This window comes from Vulpes lagopus, chromosome 19, assembly GCF_018345385.1.
Source record: "Vulpes lagopus strain Blue_001 chromosome 19, ASM1834538v1, whole genome shotgun sequence".
Classification (NCBI taxonomy): domain Eukaryota; kingdom Metazoa; phylum Chordata; class Mammalia; order Carnivora; family Canidae; genus Vulpes; species Vulpes lagopus.
The window spans coordinates 8,087,774-8,105,671 of NC_054842.1; the positions used below are offsets into that span (position 1 = coordinate 8,087,774).

Genomic DNA, 17,898 nt, shown 5'->3' on the forward strand with positions numbered 1-17,898 from the left:
GTGACCGGGGTCTCATGGAGCCAGATTGCCACCCCCAATCCCAACAGCCATGGTCCTCCTGCCTCCTAAGGTTTGTTGGGATGGCCTGGCCTTCTGGGGGTCGCAGATCAGGGGCTCCTCAGGCTCTCAGGAAAGTGATCCTATATTCCACACCCCGCATCTTAGAGCAGCCCAGGCCTCCGTGCCCTTCTGGCCGCCAGTCCCCAGGAGGTGAGGCCTGGCCGACCAGCTGTGGCCCTGTGGACCACGGCCTGGGAGCTGAGTCAATATTTGTTAACTGACTGACTGACTGAGTGCTTTTGAGGCCCAGCCCACAGGCGGTGGAGCAGGGGTCGAATTACAGAGCAGGGCGGGCTGGGGGACAGCCGGCACTGCCCACTGGCCCAGGAAGAGAGCACCTGGCAGCAGGTAGGCCTGGCAGTGAGGGGCCCAGGGTCGGGGGTGGGGTTGGGGTCTGCTCCGAGTCTGGGGTGTCCCGCGGGGTCATCGGAACGTGGAAGGCAGCGAGTGGACACGCGGTGGGAGAGGAAGGGCAGGCGCCCCCCGGCGACCGATGGGGAGAAGGTGGCAGATCCTGTACGGGTGGAGGCTCCGTGGGCCAGGGTGGGAGCACCTGGGGGCCAGGCCCCGCACCCCCTACCCCCACTCCCGTGGGCGGCGCCCCTCCCCACTTCCTGCATTTCGGGCGGAGTGACCTCAGGGTCCCGCCTGCCACAGGTCCCTCAGGAGGAGGAAGTGACCTCCGGGCTCCAGAAGAGGGGGCCCCCCTCGGGAGAGGAGGAGCCCAGGAAAGGAGAGGGCATCTGGAGAAGGAAGGGAGCACCTGGCAGTGAGGAGGGCCCAGGCGAGAGAAGGGGAGGCCAGGGGAGCCAGGGGGCACTGGGGAAGGGAAGGGGTGCTGCAGGGAGGTTGGGGAGAGGGGCCTCTGGGACAGTGTAGGGAGCGCTGGGGGCCGGGAAGGCAGAGGAAGGGGGCTGGGGAGGGGGGATACCTGGGGGAAGGAGTGCCCAGTGGGGACAGAGGTGGCCCCAGGAAAGGAGGGAGCATGGGGGGAGGGGGAGGGGAATTTGTCAGAGAAGGAACTGGGTGTCTGGGAGAGAAGGGGGTCCTGGGCTGCAGGGGGTGAGCCCCCAGGAAGAGGAAGGGGCTTCCAGAAGGAGGGGGGAGGGGCTCTAGGTGGGAGGGCTTGACAGTTTAGAGGGGGCCCTCTGGGAAGGGAAGCCCTCCCCGCCCCCTGCCCCCCCTCCACCCCAAGGGAGAAGGAGACTGCCTAGGGGAGAGAGAGGTGCTCCGGGATCCCTGTGAGAATCCCTCTCCAGCCCCAGAACCCAGCTTACGTGGGGGTGAGGGACTCAGGCCCCCAGAGCCCACAAGGTAAGCTGCACCTGGATTCGAGGCACCCTTCCCGCCTGCTGCAGGTGATGCTGACCCTGCCCAGTCCCGGCCATCTGGTCTCCAGTTTGACTCTCCTGTCCCCCACGGGTCACTGGTGACCACAGTGCGGTGGCCAGCCAGGCTTCCTGTCACTCTGTCACATGACCGCAGCCCATAGTTTATACCTCTGGCCACTACCCACCTGTGCCCTGCCTGCTGTCCCTGGACAATGCTTCTGTCCATCACCACTGAATGTCACTGTGCCTGTCCCCCGGTGTCATCACCTTTACACGATCACCATGGCTGCCCATCACCCGCATCACTGTCACACAGCGTGGCAGGTACTGCAACAGCAGTTCTGGGCTCAGAGCCATGGTGGCCCCGCCGTCCCTCCACCCTCCCTGGGTAGGTATGGATAGTTGCCACTGAGTACCTGCGGGCTATGGGGCAGCTGGGAGCTGGCAGGAAGTGAGAGGACAGGCCCCTGCCCCTGGAGGCCTCTGCTTCAGCAGGGAGCCCCCGCAGGGTCCTGCTCTACCCAGCCCGCTCCAGGCAGCTCCCTGCCATGCTCACCACTCCAAGCTTCCAGAGGCCACCGTGACCCTCTTTGAGACGGCCTGGAATTCCGTAGGGACCTCCGAGCTCCCCGGGGCCTGAGCCCGCCCTCAGGGGCCCTGGACAAAGGTGCAAGGCACGCAGGTGACTCTTCGTAAGTCACAGTAAGCCCCTGATTCTACAAGTCCCTAACTCTCCCCCTACCTCCTCTGCCCCAGTCATGCAGGGTCAGCGGAGCCTCAGGGGTTCCTACCATTGCTAAGACGGGGCTGGACTGGGGTGGGGAGGGGAGAGGAACCGACACCATAGGTCTCTAGGAAAGAGAAATTCTGAGAGTGGTGATTCTGAATCTGGAGCCCCACAGCAGCAAGAAGCAAACTCTGCAGCTGGCGGGATTTAGGTTAGATGAAGAAAGAACTTCCACAGATGAAGGAATGACCAGACCTCCCACAGAGGTTTCCGAAGCACTGCTATGGGGAAGCCTGGGGGGAGTCAAGAGTTGTCTGCTGATGTAATGAGATCGAGAGCCCCTTCCTCCCCAGATACCTCTCAGTCCATGCTGCTCTCCCAGGTACACCCAGAACCACAGTACTGAGTGAAGGGGGAGCCAAGTCACTGTTTGCAGAGCCTGTGTCTGTTCACAGGTCTGTTTGTATTAAGAGTTCAGCTCTGTTTCAGAATTTAAGAGCGCCTCTGCTGGATTTACCAGGCCTCTCAGGTTAGCTAAGCCTGTTGCTTGCTACAGACTCCATCACAGTCTCCAGAGACGATCCTTGTGTGCAGAGTCTGTCCTGAGTTTGCAGAAACTTCTTTTTGTCTGTTTCTTTCCTGAGCCTAGGTCTAGAGGCTCTTTTCAGGGTCTTTTTTCAGAATGTGTCTTTTTTTTCTTCTTAAGATTGTATTTATTTGAGAGAAGGGGGAGAGGCACAAGCAGACTCCCTGCTGAGCAGGGGCACCTGACGTGGGGCTCCATCCCAGGACCCTGAGATCATGACCTGAGCCAAAGGCAGACACTTAACCGACTGAGTCTCCCAGTACCTGTTTTTTTTTTTTTTTTTGCCCTTTTATTTTTTTTATTTTTTTAATTTTTTTTAATAAATTAATTTTTATTGGTTGTACCTGTATTTTTAAACAGTATGTCCCGACTCCTCTATGTATAAGATTGACTTTTATGGCAGAAGCTGCCCTGCACGTAGAACGTATCCCTGTCTACGGAGCTTGTCTGGTGTCCTTGTCTGGGATACCTCTTTCTGCCGGAAGACACTGCTCCTGTTTGCAAAGCTTTGTTTACAGTACCTGTCCCTATCAGCAGACCCTATTTCCTCTGCAGTAAGTGTCTCTGTCCATAGACTATGCCCCTGTTTGCAGAGTCTTTTCCTATTTCAGAGTCTGATTCTGTCTGCAGGATCTGAGCCCTATTTGTACAATCTATGACATCTTTTTAGGGCTTTTAACTGCTTGCACATCCTATTTGAATTTCCCTGAATGGAAACGATATCTGCCTGCAGGATCTAGTCCTGTGAAGAGTTATCACTGTCAGAGGACGCTGTATCTGTCTGGGAGCAGCTATGTCTCTCTGCATAGCACATCCCTGTTTGCAGAGCCTCTGCCTGCCCACACACTCCGTTCCTAATTCTACGTATAACTGTTAGCAGAACCTTCCCCTATTTACAGAGTATCCTTTTCCAGAATTCATCTTTCTCTATCAACTCTGTCCCTATTTGCAGAACCTGGGCTCTCTATAGACCCAGTCCTGTTTCAAGATCCAGGACCCGTGGGCTTGAACACAAAGTTGATTTCCCTGCCAGCTCATTTCAGCAAACCCTGCCTGCTCTGAAGAGGCTGTCATTGTTTCAGAACCTGTCTGTTTGCAGGGCATGTGTAGGCTTACAAAGTGCAAAGTCTCTGACTGTAGAGCCTCTGTCTGCAGAGCCTCTGTCTTTTTTTTCAGAGTTTGGGTCTCTTGGCAGAATTGATGGGTGTTTGCCCAGCTTTTCCCATCTCTTTGTATGTAGGATTTGAGTCTGTTTTCCAAGGCTGTTCCTGGATGCAGCGTCTGACCATGCCTAGAAACTTTGCTTGCTTAAAGAACCTGCCTCGTCTGTTTGCAGAGCCTATCCTTTCTATGTACCTGTCCATATCTACAGTCTGTCCCTTATGCAAAGAGTCCCTATCTTAAGGGTTTGTCCTCACCGAAATTTACAGAGCCTTCCCCAGTCTGTGTAGCTCCTCCATATCTGCCAAGTCTGTGGCTGTTTGAGTCTTTTTTGTGTTCATGGCCTTTGCTTGTTTCCCTGGCCTGTCTGAATTTCCCTGGATAGAGTCTGTGTCTCTTTTTGCAGGCTGTCCCGATACACACAGATGGTCCTTGACCACAGAACTCATTTTTGTCAGGAGAACCTGTGACTGTTGCAGCTCTTTCTTCAGTCTGAGGAAGTCGTCCCTGTTTGCAGAGCCTTGCTTATATGTAGAGCCTTTCTCTATCCACAGAATCTATCACTCTCTGCCTGTGTGGTCTCTCTTGGCATAGCCTGTCCCCTAACTGGAAGACCTAGGCTTGTTTGCAGCTTTGAATCCTGTAGACAAAATCTACAGGATTTAGTCTCATTTCAAGAGCCTGTTTGCTGAGCCTATCCCTGGCTGCAGAATCTGTTCTTTTACTAGCAGAACTCTTGCCTGTCTGCACAACCTGTCATTGTTCCCCATGGCTGTCCCTAGCTGCAGATCTTGTCTGTCTACATACCTGTTTCTAACTCCCTGTTTGCAGAGGTCCCTGTGTTCAAAACTCATCCCTGCCCACAGAGCTTGGCCCTCTTTCAAGAGCATAACCACAGACAACAAACCAGGTCCCTGCTTGCAAAGCCTCTGTGCCAGTGTCTGCAGTACCTGTCCTGGTTTGCTGGCATTTGGGTATTTATAGAGCCCTTCTGATGAAAGGTGTGTTCTATGATGTTGGTGCTTTGGAGAGCTGCAGGTGGGGAGAGTTCCTGCTTGGAGCACAGAGCACAGACAGCCAGGGCCTGAGAATGAGAACTCCAGCTTTTGTCATTTCCTCCCTCATTCCCGCCTGGCCTAGGATGGACATCAACAAAGGCCTCCCAGCCATTGCGAGCCACAGGGACCTCCACGTATGGATCATTGAGGTGAGGGGTACCACCAGACAGCAGAGATGGTGACACAGCAGTCTCTGAGACTAGGGCTCCCCCCACTACCTGCCAACTCAGAGCTCCCTCCTCCACCCCACCCCAGAGGGTCATGGCTGAGTTGTCCTGCCGAGTTGTCAATAGGTGTCCCATTCTCCCAGAACCAGAGGATGGTGCCAGTACCTGAAAGGGCTTATGGGAACTTCTTTGAGGAACACTGCTACATCGTCCTCCATGTGAGCATTTGGGGAGTCTGTCTGAGGGGTGGCTTGGCCCCGCTGGGGAGTCTGATCATGCAGATGAGGCTCTGCGTCGGGAAGAGGCAGACTGGCTGCCCTAGAGTCCATCCCATGAGGGGGCTGCCGCCTTTGAGGCTTCTTCGGCCTTCCCTCCCCATTCTGAACCTCCTATGGGTGGAGGCACCTGCCCAGTCCCTTGAAGGCGGTCAGAGCATCCAGGACCTGGGTCCACTCCACCCCTGGGTCTTCTGCAAGCCATCCCGCACTCCCCACTCCCCCTCCCCCCCACAAACACCTGTGCTTTAGGTTCCCCGGAGCCTGAAGGCCACTCAGGGGGCATCCAGCGACCTGCACTACTGGGTGGGGAAGGAGGCGGGCGCGGAGGCGCAGGGCTCGGCGGGCGCCTTCGTGCAGCACCTGCTGGAGGCGCTGGGCGGGGCCGCCGTGCAGCACCGGGAGGCGCAGGGCCACGAGTCCGACTGTTTCCGCAGCTACTTCCGTCCGGGCGTCCTGTAAGTGCTGGGCCTGGGCGGGTGGCTGGGAGGCCTGGCGGATTCCAGGGCCTGGGGGAGACGCCTTTCCTGAGTTACAAACGGGTCTCATAGCGACCCTTTTAGAGTGTGAATGTGGGACGCCTGGAGGCGCAGCGGTTGAGCGTGAGCCCAGGGTGTGATCCCGGGTTCCCGGGTCGAGGCCCGCCTCGGGCTCCCCGCAGGCAGCCTGCTTCTCCTCCGCCTGTGTCGCTGCCTCTCTCTCTGGGTCTCATGAATAAATAAATACAATCTTTAAAAAAAAATAGTGTATAAATTCAGTGACTTCTCATATAGTCACAGACTTGTGCAACCATCACCCCAAAAAGAAGCCCCATACCCTTCACAACACTCCCTGTCTCCCCCCACCCAACACTTTCGTCCCTCACTCTGTATAGACTTGCCTATTCTGGACATTTTTATAAATGGAATTATACAACACGTGATGTGGGAACCCGTTTTGTGTATGCATTAATCACTTCCAGAATATTTGAATTGCTAACCCTTAGGGGCTGTTATGGATAATGCTGTTATGAATATTTGTATACATGTTTTGGGTTGGTTTTTTTCCAGTTTTATTGATATCATTGACATACATCACTGTATAGTTTGAGGTGTACAGCATGATGGTTTGACTTACAAGTATTTTAATTTTTAAAAGATTTTATTTATTCATGAGACACACAGAGAGAGAGGCAGAGACACAGGCAGAGGGAGAAGCAGACTCCCCGAAAGGAGCCTGATGTGGGACTTGATCCCCAGACTCCGGGATCACACACCCTGGGCCAAAGGCAGATGCTCAACTGCTGAGCCACCCAGGCGTCCCTTGACTTACAGCTATTATGACGTGATCACCACCCTAAGTTTAGTTAACATCCATCTTGTCTACAAGCTTTGTGTGGACAGGGTTTTCACTTCTCTCGGGGATATACCCAGGAGTGGATACCAGTGTTGTTTTGAGTTTGCCTCTATGTTACTGTGCCTAGGAAAAATATGTCTTTGGCTGTAAATTGCTTCAAATCTGTATTAAATTAATAGTTGCAATAGATTAGGTTAAACCATAGGAAAATGCCAATATTTGATCATTTCTGTTTTGTACAGTTAAGCCTCACACATGCATATGGTATACAGATGGACGTGTTTATATGAGCACAGGCAGAAAACACACCAGTCCTATGAGATGGGCCGGTAGGTGGGCACACCAACATGCAAATGTGTCCATGGGCACACATGTATGCTGTTGCCCAAATTCCACTCACTTGGGTCTATCCTTCCATGGACAGATACCCATATGCCCCTACTTGTACACAGATATATGTGTACACATGTGCTCACAACTGTGCTCACTCCTGCACGTAGCAACATGCAGTCTTACAGGAGACCCCATTCCCTCCTCAGCTACAGGAAAGGTGGCCTGGCCTCTGCCCTCAAGCATGTGGAGACCAACATGTACAACATCCAGCGACTGCTGCACATCCAAGGGAGGAAGCACGTATCAGCCACTGAGGTGAGGGCTGCTGGGATGCCACTTCATCCTTGGGCTCAGGTCAGGATGTGCGATGTGCGTAGGGCAGTATAGGGAAGTGTGGAGGGTGGAGGCAGGGCAGGGGGAGGAGACCATGGGCTGTCAGCCTTCCCAGATGACCTCTCTTAAATGAGGAGAGGAGAGCAGAGGCAGAGCCAAGCTTCTAGCTCCACCTTACCATGGCTCCTCTGACCCTGTTTTCTCATCCATCCCATGGCATATGAAGAACCTGGGGAGGTGAGGCAGAGAATGGTGCACCTGGATGGTCCCTGTAAGCAGTACAATGGGAAGTAGCATGATGTGGGGTGGGGGGTGCACAGCCCCATGCTCTTCATACACACCATCCTTACCACCCACAGGAACACACAGCGTCTCCCACTTGTCCCCCCCCCCCCAAGCCCACCCTAGTCTGTAGAGTGCCCATTACTTCCATCTGTCAGGCAAGTAATGGGATCTTTTTAGAACAAGACACATTGCTGCCATTTGGGAGGGATTTGGTATCGTGAACATTCAGATGTGTGATGTCTGTGATGTCAGTGGTGACACCTGACTTGTGCACGTTACTGTCTATATGGTATATGGCAGCCCTGTGACACCCCCACACAGGCTCACTCACTGTCCCCACAGATTCAGTGACCCTATCTCCCTGGACCTGCAGGGAAAACACACAGGGCAAGGTTTTGCCTGCATAGTATCATTAGAGTCCCTCCTTTTACTCCCCAGAGTGTCTCTGTTTGGATGAGAACTATCCTCATCCACAGGTAGCACACTGCCCCCACTCAGGCATATATACATTGTCACCCATGAGCTCACACACTTGTTCACATTTGATGTGTCCCTGTAGATATACGCATGCGCATGTGCACACATATCTACACATGTGGATAAATGGATATGCACACCCCAGTTGTATACACATGTACAACTACATTTGTGCAGCTACCAACATGCATTAAGTGTCATAATCACATACACCCTGTGAAATGCAGCATTACCTAAAGTCACATGTGCCTAGAGATGCACACAGCTACGCCCACAGAGTGACCTTCAAGGTTTCACATGGTCACACAGAGGCATGCCTGTGCTCCACAATACTGGTCACACATATACACAGTTGCTCACAGCTTCGTGCACACAAGTGGACTCTGCTCATGTGGGTGGAAATAGGCTGTGGTACCCCTCCGCCTCGGTGCTGGTGGTATGACACCCTGTTTCCTGGGCCATCCCTCCTGGCTCTGGCAGGTGGAGCTCTCTTGGAACAGCTTTAATAAGAGTGACATCTTCCTGCTGGACCTGGGCAAGATGATGATCCAGTGGAATGGGCCTGAGACCAGCATTTCTGAGAAGGCGCGGGTCAGTGTCTACCCTGAGAGGTAAGGGATGCAGGGCTCAGGGAGAAGGGTGATCCTCCAGATGCCCATGCTCCAGCCACCCCAAGAGGTGGGCTTGGTTCTCCACTACAATATGAGAAGCTCCTACTTTGTGCCAGCTGAGTCCAGACCCTGCACTGGTGGTATCCTTGAGTGCCAGGATACGGTAACACCTCCCCGACTCCAGCTTCTGGGAGCTGAGTTGTGACAGGAGGGATCTAGGACTATCTGAGCAGTAGGGGGGTGAGGAGCCTGCTGGGAGAGCCCTGATGGCCAGGTCCTGTCCTACAGGGACTGGCCCTGACCTGCAGCCTCCAGGACAGGGAGCGTGGTGGTCGCGCACAGATTGGTGTGATTGATGACGAGGTCAAAGCCACTGACCTCATGAGGATCATGGAAGCTGTGCTGGGCTGCAGAGTGGGCAACCTGCCTGCCTCCGTGCCCAACAAGAGTATTAACCAGCTGCAGAAGGCCAGTGTCCGCCTCTACCAGTGAGAAGACCCTGGGAATGGGCAGGGTGGGTGGAATAGCCTGGGTCTGCATGTCTATCATTATTTCAATAACAATGTCTCTAGAAAGCTCTCCAGGAAAGGCCCATGCTTTCTGGACCAAGCCACGTGGGGCTTTGGGCCCAGTCTGTAGTCTTGCATGACTGCCCTTCTGAGAAACCCACTGTACAGATAGGGCAACTAAGGCACTGGAGGGTTACCTAAGGGAGCTACCCGAGGCTCCACAGCAAGGCTGCAGTGAAGTCAAGACTTCAACTCAGGGCCCCAGACCCCATGCCTTCTGCCTCAGGGAGGTGGGGCGGGGAGGCTAAAGGAGGCTGGACTGGAGCAGGGCCCACGGGGGCTGGGCTGCCTTCATCTGGATGCCTGTCCCCAGTGTCTGTGAGAAGGAGGAGGACTCGGTGATCCAGGAGTTGGCCACCTGCCCACTAACTCAAGACCTGCTGCGAGAGGAGGTGAGGCGGCCTGCCCCCAGCCACCTCATCCATCCCCACCCACCCACAACCCCAACCCAGCCTGCACCACCTCCTGACCTGTCCCTCTCTTGCTCCCAGGACTACTACATCCTGGATCAGGGCGGGTCCAAGATCTATGTGTGGCAGGGACGCATGTCTGGCGTCCAAGAGAAAAAGGCCGCCTTCAGCCGGGCTCTGGTGAAGCTGTTGGGCCCTGGCTCAAGGGGGCTGCCTGGGGGTGGAAGGGGGAGCTCTGCCCTGGGGTGTGAGGGAAGAAATGGCAGTACCATTCTAAGCTAGGAGCCATCCACGTTCCTGGGGTCTTTAAGGGGAGGTGCCCTTGGGCCAGGAGGAGGATACATCCTGCCCTGGGAGCCCTAAGAGACAAAGTCTGGAGCCTAGAGACAAAGCGCCCCCCTACCCCCGCCCCCATCTTAAGAGGGAGACACAGCTCTGCCCAGGGGTCTGAGGGGAAACATAGGGGCTTGCAGCCTGCCCTGGGACCCTTGATAGGAGTTGGAGCGGGTGACCAGTTAGCACCCCAAAATCATGTGAAAGGCCCCTTTGCAGGCCGAGAAGCCTGCTGCACTGGGCGCCCCCTCCTTTTCGAGGGAGACAGGGCTCTGCCTGAGGTTTGGGGGTGTTGTCATGGCCCGCCCTTCCCGAGGTGCAGATTGAGGGGACCCTGCCTGTTCTCAGGGACCTCAGAGAAGTAGGTAGCGGAGGAGCCAACTTCTTAAGCGGGTCATGAGCCCGGTTAACGAATGCTGCTCCGGGCTGGGCTGAGCCGCAGGGCCCTGGGGGTGGAGCGGCGAGGGGGCCCCGGGCCGCACGCCTGACAGAGCCCCCGCCCCAGGCCTTCATCCAGGCCAAGGGCTACCCGACCTACACAAACGTGGAGGTGGTGAACGACGGCGCCGAGTCGGCCGCGTTCAAACAGCTCTTCCAGGCCTGGTCTACGAGGAAGCCAGAGAACAGGAACCTCCACGGGATGAGTGAGCCGGAGGCAGGGGCCTGGGGGGCGGGGCCTGCAGGGCGGGGCGGGGCCTGCGGGGGCGGGGCCTGCGGGGGCGCGGGCCGGGGCGGGGCCGGAGCGGGGCGGGGCCTGCGGGGGCGGGGCCTGCAGGGCGGGGCGGGGGCGGGGGCCTGCGGGCGGGGCGGGGGGCGGGGCCGGCGGGGGCCGGGGCGGGGCCGGAGCGGGGCGGGGCCTGCGGGGCCGGAGCGGGGCGGGGCCTGCGGGGCGGGGGCCTGCGGGCGGGGCGGGGCCTGCGGGGCGGGGCCTGCGGGCGGGGCGGGGCGGGGCGGGGCCTGCGGGGCGGGGCGGGGCCTGCGGGCGGGGCGGGGCGGGGGCGGGGCCTGCGGGGCGGCACCCAGCGCCTCCGCGGGATGAGAGCGGGCGGGGCGGCACCCAGAACCTCTGCGGGAGGGAGGAATGCGCGGGACGGGGCCCGAGTAGTTGTGGGGATACGCGCGCTGCAGACGCGGGGCCGGGTCTGGGGGTTGGAGTGGGACGGACAAGGAGCGGCACCCAGGAAGCGCCTCAGGGTGGGGCGCGCCGCCAGAGGCCCTTCTCGAGTGATGGGCTGGGCGAGGTTAGCGGGGGTGAGGATGCCGGTGATACCCTACGCCCTCCCTTAGGTGAATTGATTCGGGGAAGGCTGGATGTGGGTAAGCTGCACAGTCAGCCTGAGCTAGCGGCCCAGCTCAGGATGGTGGACGACGCCTCTGGGCAGGTGGAGGTAAGGGGCATTAACGTAGCTGGGAGGAGATAGGCACACAGGGGTGGGCTTTGCCCTCAGGTGACCCACATGGCCACTAAAGTGCCCCACGTACACACAATTGCACATCACACAGGGACACCCAGGGGCATGTGTACTTGGATTCTGGTTGCTCTGGTCCAGGAGACATCTTCCCCAGAGAGAGCTGTCAGGCTCTGTGTGGGCACAGGATGCCCAGGCATTGTTTCCTGCCATTGTCAGGTGGGTGTTACACCCACTTTACAGGTGGGAAAAGCTGAAGCTTGGAAGGTCTCACTACCTGGAATTTGATGAGGATCTGCCTGGCTCCAGAGCCCAGGCTCTCTCCCCACAGGAACAGAAAATCACACTATTTAGTGTAAGGAAGTATTTTCCTTTAAACCTTTGAACAAACTTTGTCTTTTTTTTTTTTAAAGCAATTTGATTTTTTTTTAATTTTTATTTATTTATGATAGTCACAGAGAGAGAAAGAGAGGGAGGCAGAGACATAGGCAGAGGGAGAAGCAGGCTCCATGCACCGGGAGCCTGATGTAGGATTCGATCCCGGGTCTCCAGGATCGCGCCCTGGGCCAAAGGCAGGCGCCAAACCGCTGCGCCACCCAGGGATCCCCAAACTTTGTCTTTTTAAGTGACACGTGAGAAAAGAGAATTTTTCCAAGAGCCCCAAAGCCTTGTGTCTGCCCAGCTTTCTCTGCCCTGGCCTGAACAGCAAGCAGCTGTGCCAGGACCTGCCCGCCCCTAACCTGCCTGTGGCCCAGCAGAGCCTTTGCCTGCACAGATGAGTCCTGCCCCTAGGCTGAGGAGAGCTCTCTGGTTGGGCACAAGCTGGGCGGGCTGGTTCAAATGAAGGAGCCACCTGTGCCCACTGTTCCCCTGTTCCCCAGGTATGGTGCATCCAGGACTTATGCAGACAACCCATGGACCCCAAGCATCACGGACAATTGTATGCGGGCAACTGCTACCTTGTCCTCTATACATACCAAAAGATGGGCCGCGTCCAGTATATTCTGTACCTGTGGCAGGTATGCTGGCCTGAGGGGGTGGTAGGCACCTTCAAGCCCCAGAGCTGAGGATCTGAGAGTGGGATCTAAGAGCTGCCCCAGGCCCTTACCACCCTCACCTGCAGGGCCACCAGGCCACCACAAGTGAGATCAAAGCCCTGGACTGTAACGCGGAGGAGCTGGACCTCATGTACCATGGAGCTCTGGTGCGGGAGCATGTTACCATGGGCAGCGAGCCCCCTCACTTCCTCGCCATCCTCCAGGGCCAGCTGGTGGTCTTCCAGGTAGGGCCCACCTTGGTGCTGTTCCCGCAGACTCCCCAGCTCCTTCCTGTGCCCGTAGCCCTTATGTAAGGGCTAGGTTTCTCTTCAGCCCCAACACCTAGCCTACCCGCCCCCCCGGTCTCCTGGTGCTGTCAGACACCCAGGAGCTCCAAGGGTGACCCCCGCCTGAGTTTCTTCACTTGCTCCCCAGAGTCAGCCACAAAGCAGAAGCACAGGTAAAGAAGTTGAATTGGAAGGGAGTGGGACCTTGCCTGGGGTCTCCATTTTCTGTGTTCAAGGTCTAGAGGAACCATAACCTGACTCCTTGGAGATGGGGGAGGGATTCATTTAGAAAGGGCCTGGTTCCCTATCCTAGGCTGACGAGGTCTTCACACTCCATACTCAAAAGGTCTCGAAGATAGTGGTGGCTTTAAGCAAGAGTCTGCTGGGCCCCAGGGCAGTTTGTCCATCACTGGGACAGGTAGGTGGCTCCCAGCCTCATCCTGAGGACCAGCCCTCTTGTAGGGGCGCATGGAGCACAACAGGAAGGGGCTGCCAGCATCTGCCATGAGGCTCTTCCACGTGCAAGGCACTGACATCTACAACACCAAGACCATGGAGGTGCCGGCCCGTGCCTCAGCTCTCAACTCCAATGACGTCTTCTTGCTGGTCACAGCTAGCATCTGTTACCTCTGGTTTGGAAAGGTACCTCTTACAGTGACCACTTGACTTATGCCTCAGGCAGGGATGGCTCTGCTCCACAGGGGAGGCAGACTTCATGTCCAGCCTCAGATAGGCCAGGAGCAGAGCAGGGGAAAGGCCATAGTGTTCCCTGTGGAGCCTGGTGTGGGGGTAGGGAGTTGAGACTGGCAGGCAGGTCTGGGACTCTACTGGTCAGAGTCAGGCCAGGCCCAGGTTGCCTCCCCTCTTTCCTGCCTCGAGCAAGGAGCATGACCCTTACCGAGTCTCTTGGGAAAAAGAGGAGGCCTAGTCCAGTTTTCTCTGCTCTTCAAAATAAACCACAAATGATCCCCGAGCCTGGGGTCCCCAATCCCATTCTCTGGACCAGGAGAAGGTCCCAGTCCTGGGAATGGGGAAGGGGAGATTGCTTGCTCATGTGTGCCTTGCCATCAGCCTAGGCCTCCTGTGTCTCAGGCCCAGTCCCCAAGAGTCCCCTGGGGGTGGAGGTGAAGACCCCTCCCCATTCAGGGCCTCACCCAGCTTTGTCCGCCAGGGCTGCAGTGGTGACCAGCGTGAGATGGCGCGGACAGTGGTCGCTGCCATCTCTGGGGAGACCAAGGAAACGGTGCTGGAGGGTCAGGAGCCTCCCTGCTTCTGGGAGGCCCTGGGGGGCCGGGCTCCCTACCCCAGCAATAAGAGGTAACAAGGTTGGGAGAAGGGTGTTATCCTTACACAGAGGAGGAAACTGAGACCCACAGAGGGTGGGTGACTACCTTCAGCGTCACACAGAAAGCTGGAGAGGCCACCCTAGAACTGAGGTCTCTTGGCTCCCCATTCCAGGGGTTCTCAGAAGAGTGGGCCCACCCTTCACTCTGCAGTCCTGGGTAACTGGGAAGATGCCAGGACCAGCAGAGTTGTGGCGCCCTCTTCTGGCCAAACATGCTCCCTACATTGGCCAGTCCTGGACCTTCCCAGTGGCAGAGGGCAAGAAGGCAAAGCCCCATTCTCACATTCCCCGCCACAGTCCCCAGGCGTCATGGTGCTGAGTGTGTGTGTGCGTGTGTGTGCGCGTGTGTGTGTGCGTGTGTGTGTAACATGACGTGTCAATAAACAGCATGCATGGAGTGTGTTAAAGGACAGGGTGTGGATCAGAAGGCAAGGCAGGGTGAGGCCTTCAAGGGAGGAGGCTGCTGAGTCAGAGCCACTGTGAGTGTCTGTGGGGCTGGGTTTGTGCACTGTACCCCCTGCAAGTCCCCTGAGCATCCAGCCAGGACCGGGGTTCCTCCCTCCTGTGGTGGCCAGGGCCCCAGCTTAACACCCCTCCTCAAGGCTCCCTCCCCACCCTCCACGGCCCAGTCCCAATAAGACTGCCATCCTCTTCCCAGGTCCCATTCATAGGGGAATTCCCAGGGCAGCATGTGTCACAGCTGGCTATGGCTAGACAGGTCACATAACATGCTTTCCCACCCCTGGCAGATGGGGACACTGGGGCCCAGAGAGGAGCCAGGCTCCTCTGGAGTAAATTATGGGATGGGTGGAGCTCAGAGGAGGGTCCAGGCCTCCCGCTCCAGAAGCCGTTTCCCATCCTGGGGGCAGGGGCCCTGTGCTCAGGGCTAGCTCAGTCCAGGCTGATGAGGGGCACAGTTCTCTCTGCAGCCCTCACAGCCTGGCTGCCCACACTGGCCAGGCTTCCCGAGGATGTCTCCAGCTTCCAGCCACGACTGTTTGAGTGCTCCAGCCAGATGGGTCAGCTGGTCCTCACAGAAGTGGTGTTCTTTAGCCAAGAGGACCTGGACAAGTATGACATCATGTTACTGGACACTTGGCAGGAGGTGAGGCGGCCACCCCCACCACAGCTGGGGTTGAGTGTGCAGAACTGTGGGTTCCTAGCCATGTCAGGTCGCGGGTGAGCCTGTGTGATTGTGTGTGACACAGTAACACCGTGAGTGACGGTGCACTGCATGACCGCGGACACCTCTGTGTCACAGTGAAGCTGCAGGGGACTGGCTGTGTCTGGGGCTGCAGTGCAATTGTGAGCCGTCCTGTAGTTGTGTCTGTGTGCCTTACAGCAGTGTGATTCCAGGTGACTACGTGCCTGTGGCTACTGTGGCAGTGATAGTGGCTGCAGATTGAATGACTGACCATGCGAGTGTATGTGATTCCTTTGTGTGACTGTGTAGCGAGTGACTGTGTGTGTGTCTACGTCAGTGCCAGTGACACCATGTGAATGTGGTGATGAGGCTTGTGTGTTCCCATCTCACTCAGGACAAAAGCAAAGCCCTTATGGCAGCCCACGTGACCTGGTGGCCTCAACTCTCTGCCCCCCTCCACTTGCTCTGGTATAGCCACGGTGGCCTCCTTGATGTCACCTTCTCAGTAAGGCTCTCCCTGATTCTAATGTAAAATTATAGTCATCCCCACCCTCCTTCAAGTCTTCTTTCCCTGCCTTATTTTTCTCCATCTAATATAGCACATATTTTACTTATTGTTTTTCTTCCCCAATAAAATGAAAACTCTATAAAGAGCAGGAAGGGATTTTTACCCGTTTTTTCATTGTTGAATCTCCAGTGCCTAGAACAGTGCCTGGCACACAATAGGTGCTCAATAAATACTTGTGGAGTGAATGTATACATGCATACCTGTGACCTTCCAGCACGTCTGTGGGTGTGTGTGTATGGCGGCCAGCCTGCTGGGTGGGCCTGGTTGGCTGGGATGTTTGGGGGCCATGAGACCATTTAATGGATAGGGGTGGGAAGGAAGTGGTCAGCTCTGGGCAGCCCCTGCACTCGCCCAAGGCCAGGCCCCCTCTGTGGCCCAGATCTTCCTGTGGCTTGGAGAAGCTGCCAGTGGGTGGAAGGAGGCAGTGACCTGGGGCCAGGAGTACCTGAAGACCCACCCGGCAGGGAGGAGCCTTGCCACGCCAATCGTGGTGATCAAGCAGGGCCATGAGCCTCCTACCTTCACTGGATGGTTCTTCACTTGGGACCCCTACAAGTGGACTGTGAGTGAGGCCTCAACTCCCAGCCCCATCCTACTTCAGGGAGAGGGGCCCACCCTGAGCCAACTGGAAGGAAGTATTGCCCTGTCTGGGGACCTCCGGTGTGGGTAGAGCAGACCTGGTCTTGTCCGCAGGCCCCCTCCTGGGTCCTGGTGGTGCCCTCCATCCTGCCCCTGCCCTGATTCTTGCCCTCAGAACAACCAGTCCTATGAGGAGGTGGTGGATGGTGGCCTGGGAGCAAAACCTGCCATATTTGAGCTCACAGCAGTGAGTATTGGGTTCCCCAGGCTCCTCCTGGGTTCTAGGCTTGGTCAGCATGATCCAGAAGGGAAGAATGGGCAAGGCAGGAACCAGGCCCTGGTGGGGGGCAGGGTTTGCAGTGGGGGAAGGGGGCCAGTGGGCTCAGTGTGGTCTCCCTCTGGGAACTTCTCCCCACATCTCCCCAGCATGAATCCCCTCTCTGGGCAGGAACTCAACAACTTCCAGCTGTCTAGAGGGCCAAGCCATGGCAGGGCAGGCCCCTTGACCCCACGAACCCTCAAGGGCTCCCAGGATGGCTCAGGAAATGAGCTGCAGCTTGACTCCAAGGGAGGTGGCACCAGCACCAGCAGCTACCACAGCAGCCCCAAACCCACCATCAAGGGGAGCCTGCCCCGTGAGCAGCTAATGCACCAAGCTGCTGAGGACCTGCCAGAGGGCGTGGACCCAGCCCACAAGGAGGTGGGTGCCTGAGGCCCTGCCACTCACTGCCCCAACACTGATGCATCATCTAAAACTGAGCTGGAGGCCCCTGGGGCACTGCCCACAGATGGTGGGCAATGGGCAGGCTACCTGGGAGATATGAGTTCCAGATGGGATAACAGGCAGAGAGATGTGGGAGAGGAGAGCCGTTAGCCCTGGGATAACACCACTGGGTGGATGGGCTAGGATTCTGGGATCAGTTGACAACTCTTCCCCTGTACCCTCTCCCCACCAGTTCTATCTCTCTGACTCTGACTTCCAAGATATCTTTGGGAAATCCAAGGAAGAATTCTATAGCATGGCCAAGTGGAGGCAGCAGCAGGAGAAAAAGCAACTTGGCTTTTTCTGATCCCAGGCCCTGCCCCTGCTGGTGCTACCCACATGGCCGGGACCTCCAAGGGTACCTTCTCAACACATACCTGAGCCCCGGGGAGACCCTGCTGGCACTCCCTAGTCAGAGACTCCCAGATCACCCCCTCCACCTCGGTCAATAAAAGCTGGTAGCCCTCACAAGGTGTGATGTGTGAACTTTCAAGTGTGGATCACTCTGTTGGGTTGGTCCACCTCTGGGAAGAAGGGGCCTCTGGGATTGATGGGGATAGTCTGGGACATTCCAGAGGACTGAGCTCTCTTCACTATCTTCCACAGAGGGGTTTATTCTTGCTGGTCCTTCCTGCCCAAGGGGACAGACTACCCTCGTACTCACAGTGTGAGTGTGGGGGAGGTGGAGAGAGAGGTGCTGGGGCTCCAGCGCACT

General features: G+C 56.9%; 1 protein-coding gene across 9 annotated transcripts; it reads left to right on the top strand.

The window, feature by feature from the left end:
• The first annotated feature begins 297 nt into the window (after positions 1-297).
• Positions 298-17,862, top strand: VILL (villin like). 9 transcript variants are annotated; one of them, XM_041734323.1, is made up of 21 exons: positions 328-408; positions 718-2,083; positions 5,006-5,072; positions 5,234-5,308; positions 5,618-5,823; positions 7,240-7,348; positions 8,609-8,719; positions 9,028-9,227; positions 9,622-9,700; positions 9,800-9,898; positions 10,557-10,695; positions 11,339-11,439; positions 12,342-12,479; positions 12,584-12,742; positions 13,247-13,426; positions 13,956-14,101; positions 15,090-15,234; positions 16,221-16,403; positions 16,596-16,667; positions 16,869-17,120; positions 17,377-17,862. In XM_041734323.1, the coding sequence occupies exons 3-21, from the start codon at positions 5,007-5,009 to the stop codon at positions 17,488-17,490; spliced, it is 2,574 nt and encodes an 857-aa protein (XP_041590257.1). In that variant the 5' UTR covers positions 328-408; positions 718-2,083; position 5,006; the 3' UTR covers positions 17,491-17,862. The 9 variants fall into 9 exon arrangements, 8 of the variants coding, with proteins under 8 accessions (XP_041590258.1, XP_041590257.1, XP_041590259.1 ...); XM_041734324.1 differs by lacking the exon at positions 718-2,083 and having other exon boundaries at positions 298-408; XM_041734325.1 differs by lacking the exon at positions 328-408 and having other exon boundaries at positions 439-1,374.
• Positions 17,863-17,898: the final 36 nt, after the last annotated feature.

What these genes read in the sequence shown, in the direction of transcription:
- VILL (XM_041734321.1), top strand. Translation starts at nt 4,860, where the DNA reads ATGAAAGGTGTGTTCTATGATGTTGGTGCTTTGGAGAGCTGCAGGTGG. An exon ending in TCCACGTATGGATCATTGAG is followed by an intron (nt 5,073 to 5,233) that starts GTGAGGGGTACC and finishes CCATTCTCCCAG; the next exon opens with AACCAGAGGATGGTGCCAGT. An exon ending in GCATTTCTGAGAAGGCGCGG is followed by an intron (nt 8,720 to 9,027) that starts GTCAGTGTCTAC and finishes CCTGTCCTACAG; the next exon opens with GGACTGGCCCTGACCTGCAG.